Source organism: Microplitis demolitor, chromosome 2 (assembly GCF_026212275.2).
Source record: "Microplitis demolitor isolate Queensland-Clemson2020A chromosome 2, iyMicDemo2.1a, whole genome shotgun sequence".
NCBI lineage: Eukaryota > Metazoa > Arthropoda > Insecta > Hymenoptera > Braconidae > Microplitis > Microplitis demolitor.
In genome coordinates this window covers 17843326-17850617 of record NC_068546.1, presented here as the reverse complement: position 1 = coordinate 17850617, position 7292 = coordinate 17843326, and the positions used below count along the sequence as shown (strand labels likewise).

General features: G+C 37.4%; 1 protein-coding gene across 1 annotated transcript; it reads left to right on the top strand.

Annotated features, from left to right (window-relative positions):
- Nucleotides 1-3682: 3682 nt before the first annotated feature.
- On the top strand, nucleotides 3683-4474 carry LOC106693433 (uncharacterized). The gene has a single exon (XM_014441073.1). It carries the CDS (start codon nucleotides 3683-3685, stop codon nucleotides 4472-4474), a length of 792 nt encoding a protein of 263 aa, XP_014296559.1.
- Nucleotides 4475-7292: the final 2818 nt, after the last annotated feature.

The following is a 7292-nucleotide window of genomic DNA, read 5'->3' as shown; positions in this document are numbered from 1 at the left end:
CGAAGTGAAGATGGATAGGATGAAAGATGCAATTTCGGCAAAATCGACACCAGGTAATTCGGGAGTCGACAAGGCAGAGAATAGAAAAAGCAGAAGACCGACGGCTCAGGAGCTGAGGGCACGCGCGGCAGGTAAACAAACCAACAAGAATGACGGATATGTCAAAGACGGAGCAAATGGAGTAAAAGGTAACGAAAGTGCGGAAAAAGTAAGTGAAGGCAATTCAATTAATACGGTTTTAGGGGAATTGAGAGGCATGCAGAGACTAATGGAAATTAATAAGGATGAAATTAAGAAAGAAATAGATATGCTAAGAGATTTTATCACTGACAGGGACAAAAAGTGGAAGGAGAAGAAAGAAAAAATATTCGGATGTATAGAAAAGCTGGAAGAGAGAATTCAAGTTTTGGAAGAGGAGAAACAGCAACAAGGTCATCAGGAACCTGATAATAATACGGAGGAGAAGGAACGCTGGGAGTAAGAGAGAAAAATACTGCGGCTACAGCAACTGAAGATAGAAGAGGAGATGGAAAAAATGAGAAAAAAACAGTTGAAGTGGGAAATAAAGAATAATATTGTTATCAGAGGGTTAGCTGTAAAGGAGGAAAATCTGAAACTGGATACGGAGAAATTCTTAGAAGAAAATCTGAGGATCAAAGTAGATTTGGAGAATGTTTGGGCATAAGGAAAGGAACAGAGAAAGTTAATTGTCGCAAGAGTTAGACGACGGAAAGAGAAGATGGAAATAATGAAGAGAAAAAATCAACTGGGCGACAAAAAGATATACATAGAACATAATCTGACGGTTGAAGAAAGAGAGGTTCAAAAGAAAATGGTAGAACAAGGTGAGGGTAAGCTACAAGAAAATGAACGTAAACGGCAAATGGTTTAATCGGGAAGAAATCAAACAGAAGATAGATAATGAGGATGGTGGCCGGAGAAATTTTTAGAAGATAGGATAGTACAAAAAAAGGAGGAGGGCTGGTATATGCTGAACGGAAACATAGAAGGGTATAACCGGGCAGCGTTGGTTTACGACGTGAGAGTGCGGCTCTCTCGCTGTCTCTGTCTGGATTTGGTCTTTCTCTCTCTCTCTCACTACAGCCTGATATCTGAGTTCGGCTGAGTTAGGCGCTAGACTATAACGGTGACCTTTGGCTACTTCGTGTCCAGTGGCCACGAACCACGGTTAAATAATTTCCCGATTGAATAATTAATTAATACTAATTTATTAAATATAAATATAACTTATAATTATTATATCGCTGGTTCTGAAATGTGGGAAATAGATCTCAGAGAGTAGGTCGACTCGTTCTGACCGGACACGCGGCTGAAATTAACTTATTCTAAAGATACAGGTGATGAAAGTAAATTTTAAAGACTAAATTCAATTATTATATATAATAAATTTTATTTAACCAAATCCCCAAATGTGTACAAAATTTCCCGTTATATAAATTAAATTCTTTTCAGTAAATAATTAAATAAGTAAATGTGCATTGACGATAAATAAATTCATTTAACGCGTAGTTATTTGATTCACACGAGAAAATTTTAATAATAATCATCTACTTTAAATTTTCGTTGAAGAGAGAGATATAGATATAATATAAATTTATTATAAATCTTATCTGGATTTTATTGTACACGACGTACTGCTGGTATCGGCCGTCGCTGCATGGCGAATCCTCAGCGGAGCTTCTCTTCAGGTTCCTGGGCTGTTGGTGCTGGACACTCTGGCAAATCACGCCGGCAAATTTCACGAAAACTTGGTTTCGTAGACCACTTTAGAATAAGAAAATTTTATTCACTAAGATGAATTCAAATATAATAGATTTCTTTAGCGTGACTTATTCGTCGAGCACTTGAACTTGAGTGTCGTCTCTTGATCCTTGAACTTAAGTGTCGCTTGAATCGATCGCCTGCACTTGAATCGATTGCCTGCACTTGAATCGATTGCCTGCACTTGAATGTCGAGTCGATAGCTTGGACTTGAATGTCGATCCTGATCGAGACGTCTCAGGTCCCAACCTCCGATGACCCCTACCTAATTATGCGCACATGACCGATTTACGGTCACCTGCTGCGCGAAATCATCCGCTGTGGTCTAGCGCCTAACTCAGCCAAACTTAGCAATCAGGCTGTAATATGAGAGACAGAGAAAGACCAAATTCAGACAGAGACAGCGAGAGAGCCGCACTCTCATGTCGTATACCAACGCTGCCCGGTTATAAGACCACAAGGGATGATTTCGCGCAGGAGGTGACCGTAAATCGGTCATATGCGCAGAAATTAGGTAGGGGTCATCGGAGGATGGGACCTAAGACGACTCGATGAGAGACGACACTTGAGTTCGAGCGATTCCAAAAGTAGCCACGCGGAAAACTAATTTGTATTTCATTAATTCTTAATTTAAATTAGGAAGCTCTCAAAATTTTGTGAGAATCCGTCAAAGCATTCTTTTCTATCTGGTTTGTAAAACCACGAGTTAGAGTGAATTAAGTGCAGTGTTCGTGACAAGTTTTGCCAGCTGGCAGCCCAGGAACCAGAGCAAAATCTAGCAGCCCAAGGAGAGCCGCCAACGAGGTCCACAGATCCAAGGATGAATCGACGTCCTATACCACCAGTACGTCATTAAATTTAACCAGATAAGATTTTATGATTAATTTATTATCCATATCTATACTATTCAATAATAACAGTCTCTCTCTCTTCAACGCGACCTTCATTTAATATTTGATATTTAATATTTTATTTATCCTCCGCGTGCAAAATATTTGCGCGCTCTAATAAATTTATTTAATTGTCGCCGGACATATAATTTTCGCACAAGAAATTAATTTATAAGTAAAGGGGAAATCTTCGTACATATTTGGGTCTTGGTTAAATAAACTTAATTTTATATAATTAAATTTGAGTCTCTTATAAAATTTCTTTCATCATCAGCGTCGTCTAGAGTAAGTTTTATTTCCAGCCGCGTGTCCGGTAAGAACGAGTCGACCTACGACCTGAGATCTTTTCCCGTCTTTTAGAACCAGCAATAAAATAATTGTAATTTATATTAATATTAATAATTTAAATTTAATTAATTAATTAATTCGGGAAAATTTTACTAACTGTGGTTCGTGGCTACTGGGTACGAAGTAGCCAGGGCCCACCGTTATAAGGGGATGCGGAAGGCGATTTTACTTTTGTATCAAACACTTGACAATCGGTCATAGACTATATTTTTGTGGATGCAAACAATGCGGAAGAGGTGAAGGAATTCAAAGTAATCAGCAGAACGGAGTCAGATCATATGCCAATAATGTGTAAAATAAGACAGAAATTTACCAGGAAAAACTACAAAGGAGAGAAATAAATAAGAGAGCGGATAGTCTGGGATGAAAGCAAGACGAAATTTCTGTTAGCAACAATGCAAGGGAAATTTGGGGACGATAATAATCTGGAGATCAAATGGAAGGAAGTAAAAGAGACAATACCAACTGGAATGAGTAAGAAAACCTAGAAAAAAAAAGAGTGAAAGATAAGACAGAGAAATTGGTGGGATAAAGAATGCAAGAAAAAGAAAAATAGAGTGAAAAAGGAACTGAGGAAATAGAGGAAAGGGAAAGCAGAAAAAAAGGAGTATCTTAAGGAGAGAAGAGAGCTAAAAAAACTATGCAAAGAGAAGGAGAGCAAAATGCAAAAAGAGGAGCTAAAGAAAAGAGAGAATGCGAGAATAGAGAAACAAGTATGGGAATTTATAAACAGATACAGAAAAGTGAGAGAACCAGTAAATAAAGGGATTGAGATGGAAGAGTGGAGAAGATATTTTATGGGACTGTTGAACGGAACGGACACGAAATTTGCTGGTGGGTGGATCAGAGAAGAGATAGATGAGGAGACGAACGATAGGAAAATAGAAGATAAACAAATAATGAAACAGATCAGAAAACTGAAAAAGGGCAAAGCTACAGGGGAAGATGGGATACCGAATGAAGCGTGGATTTTTATTCAGGCGAGGAAGGAACAGGAAGTATGCGAGCTGTTGAAGAAGGTGTGGAAAGGAGAAGGAATTCCAGAAGACTGGAAAATAGGAATAATTTCGCCTCTGTATAAGAAAGGCGATGAGGATAAAGCAGAAAATTATAGGGGAATTACGCTGTTAAATACGGCGTACAAGTTATACGCAATGGAACAGAATGAGAGAATGAAAGAAGAGATCAAAGAGAAAGGAATTCTTCCCGACACGCAAGCTGAGTTCAGAAAAGGACGTGGGACAATAGACAACATTTTCATTCTACGACACGCAGCGGAGAAGGAGCTATCAAGAAAGGGTGGGAAACTATTTACTTTCTTTGTAGATCTAAAGGCAGCATTTGATAAAATAAACAGACAAGTCCTGTGGGCAGCAATGGAAAAAAGAGGGATTAGAAAAGGGCTGGTGGAGAGAGTAAAAGAGTTGTGTAAAGAATGTAAACGTGCGTTTTGATTTTACGACTTGAAAATCGAGCGCAAAATCTAACTGATTCTACGGCCATCCATTAGAATAATTTGTCTATTAATTAACACATCCCAGTCACTTGGGGCCATGTCAGAGGCCACCTAGATCGAATTCTAATTGAATTTAGACGACAGTGGAGTAGTTCCATCCCCCCAAAATTAACATATAAAAGGGCCAGCGAACACTTGTTCGAGGACCTAGGCCCTGGCCATCACCTAAAGTGAACTGAGAACGCTTAGCGAGGTCCCTACTCTAGCACCAGAACTCATTACAATTTATTTGGAGTCGGCCTAACGATAAGTTGGTGTATATCTAGTCATTTAGTCCAACACTCAGTTCTATTTCGGTCAGTCTGTTACCTGAATAATTTTATTTATTGAGATTTTTCTTTTTATATTAAACTAAATTATTAATTTTATTATAAGTGATATTTGAATCAATTAAATAAGGAGATCTTGCGACTCCTTCGCCTGGTTAAAGAAAAAACCAAATTCGATTATTAAGTGAGTGTGGTAGTTTGGTATGCAACGTCTGCTCGAAGAGGATCAACCCCGAGTCCAAGTAGCCCGTCAGGATTTACCGAAGAGGATCGATGTCGAGTCCAAGAAGCCCGCAACGAATCGGAGACAAATATCACCAGTAACCCACGTACAACCAGATAAGCCACGAAAAAATATTCACAAACCTTTTCTCTCTCTTCAACGTAGCGTAATTTTAATTATTTATACATCTTATTCCCCACGTCCAATAATTCCTTGTGCATTCTAATAATAAATTAATTTAATGGTGGACGCTAAATCTTAATTAATAAAGTATAAAATAAAATTAATAAAAGGGGAAACTATTATGTAAATAATATTTGGGATTTGGTTAAATAAAATTAATAATATATAATTGAGTCTCTTAGAACAAATTTTCTTATCACCAGCGACACTTAGAATAAGTTATATTTCAGCCGCGTGTCCGGTCAGAACGAGTCTACCTACATCCTGAGATCTATTTTCTCGTTTTCCGAACCAGCAATAAAATAATCTTCAATTTATCTTTATATCTAATAATTTATAATTAATTAATTTAATTTATTCGGGAAAATTTATCAACTGTGGTTCGTGGCTACTGGACACGAAGTAGCCAAGGCCCACCGTTATAAGAAACAAAAAGTAAAGTGAAGATTGGAGAGAAGATATCGGAAGAGTTTTGGATCAGAGTAGGAGTGAGGCAAGGATGCCCACTCAGTCCAACACTCTTCACGATTCTAATGGTAGATCTAGGAAAAGAGATGAGAAAAGGACAGACTGGAGGGATAATAATCGGGAAAAAAAAATATGTAGTTTGGAGTACGCTGATAATGTGGTGTTGGTGGCCACGAGTGAAGGAGAGCTGAGAGAAATGATAAGACGTCTGGAAAGGTACCTGGAGGAAAAGAAACTATCCTTAAATGAGAAGAAGTCGAAAGTCATGGTGTTTAGGAAAGGAGGAGGGAGAAGGAAGAAGACGAGCTGGATCTGGAAGGAAAAACCTTTAGAAGAGGTGAACGAGTTTAAGTATCTGGGATATTTATTCAAGTGTAATAGGAAAAACAAGGAACACATTAATAAGAGGATGAAGAAGGCGGTTATAGTGATGAAGCATGTATAGAGCATCGGGGAGAGACTTTAAAAGAGACTACAGAAGGAGAGTCAAGATGTTTGACAGCCTGGTAGTTAGTGTGCTGGCGTATGGAGTGGAGATATGGGGATGGAGTGCGGTAGAAGAGATGGAGAGGATGCAAAAGAAATATCTAAAATGGATATTGGATTTAGAGAGGAGCACCCCTGACTGCATAATATATGAGGAAACAAAACGGGAAAAGCTAAGATTAAAGTTCACGAAACTAGCGGCACACTACGAGAGCAGAAAATGGAAAACAGAAAGGATTGTTAAGGAGTGTTTGAGGGAAAGAAAAAAAAGTAAGGGGCTGACGAAAGACAATTGTGCACGCGGATTAGAATGTCCTACTTTCCTCCCTTGGTGTCTAATATACTATAGAATTACACATTAAATTTTTATTAAAGAATTGAACTCACTGCGTATACATTGATCATTAAATTTTGATATAAATCCAGGTTTACATACGCATCGTTCATCGATACAAACAGAATTATTGACCAAACATTCATCATTCTTCCAACATTTACCACCTAACAGCGGATAACATTCGGTTCCATTTACTGCTGAATAATTGAGTAAACACTCACATCTTTTATTGGTGTTACAGGTTGCGTAGACTATTCCCATGCAATCTAAATTATTGTCACAATGCATTTCTAATTTTTCTGAAATTATTTTTTTGGCAATAGTATCAGATGATTTCATTGAAATTTATAAAAACTTGAAGGAAATACATACCTGATTTTGAACACGCATATATATTTTGGTCCTTTTTAAATCCAACGATCTTGCATTTATCTGTTTCGTCACAGCATGGATTTACAAGAATAGGATTACACTAGTGTAAAATTCATGTAAATGTTAATTACAATAAAAATTTTCAACTTTTATAATTATTCATAATTATGATGATTACTTCTTAGCAATATATACAGTCATTAAGAAAAATAGCTAATCACACAAACGCATTGAAATGTCCCACTTCCCTACCTAGAAATGTAATATTCTATTTTTGGAAGTAATTCATTCTCACAAAATCTCTACGCAGAGATAAAATTATGTAACAAATTCTACTTTCACACTGCGAGTAAACTGGAGCGAGGACAAAAAATTACTCTTCTGTTTGTAATATATGATTTATTTATAGGGTAAAAAA

Coding starts and splice junctions, on each gene's coding strand:
- LOC106693433 (XM_014441073.1), top strand. CDS start 3,683: ATGCAAAAAGAGGAGCTAAAGAAAAGAGAGAATGCGAGAATAGAGAAA.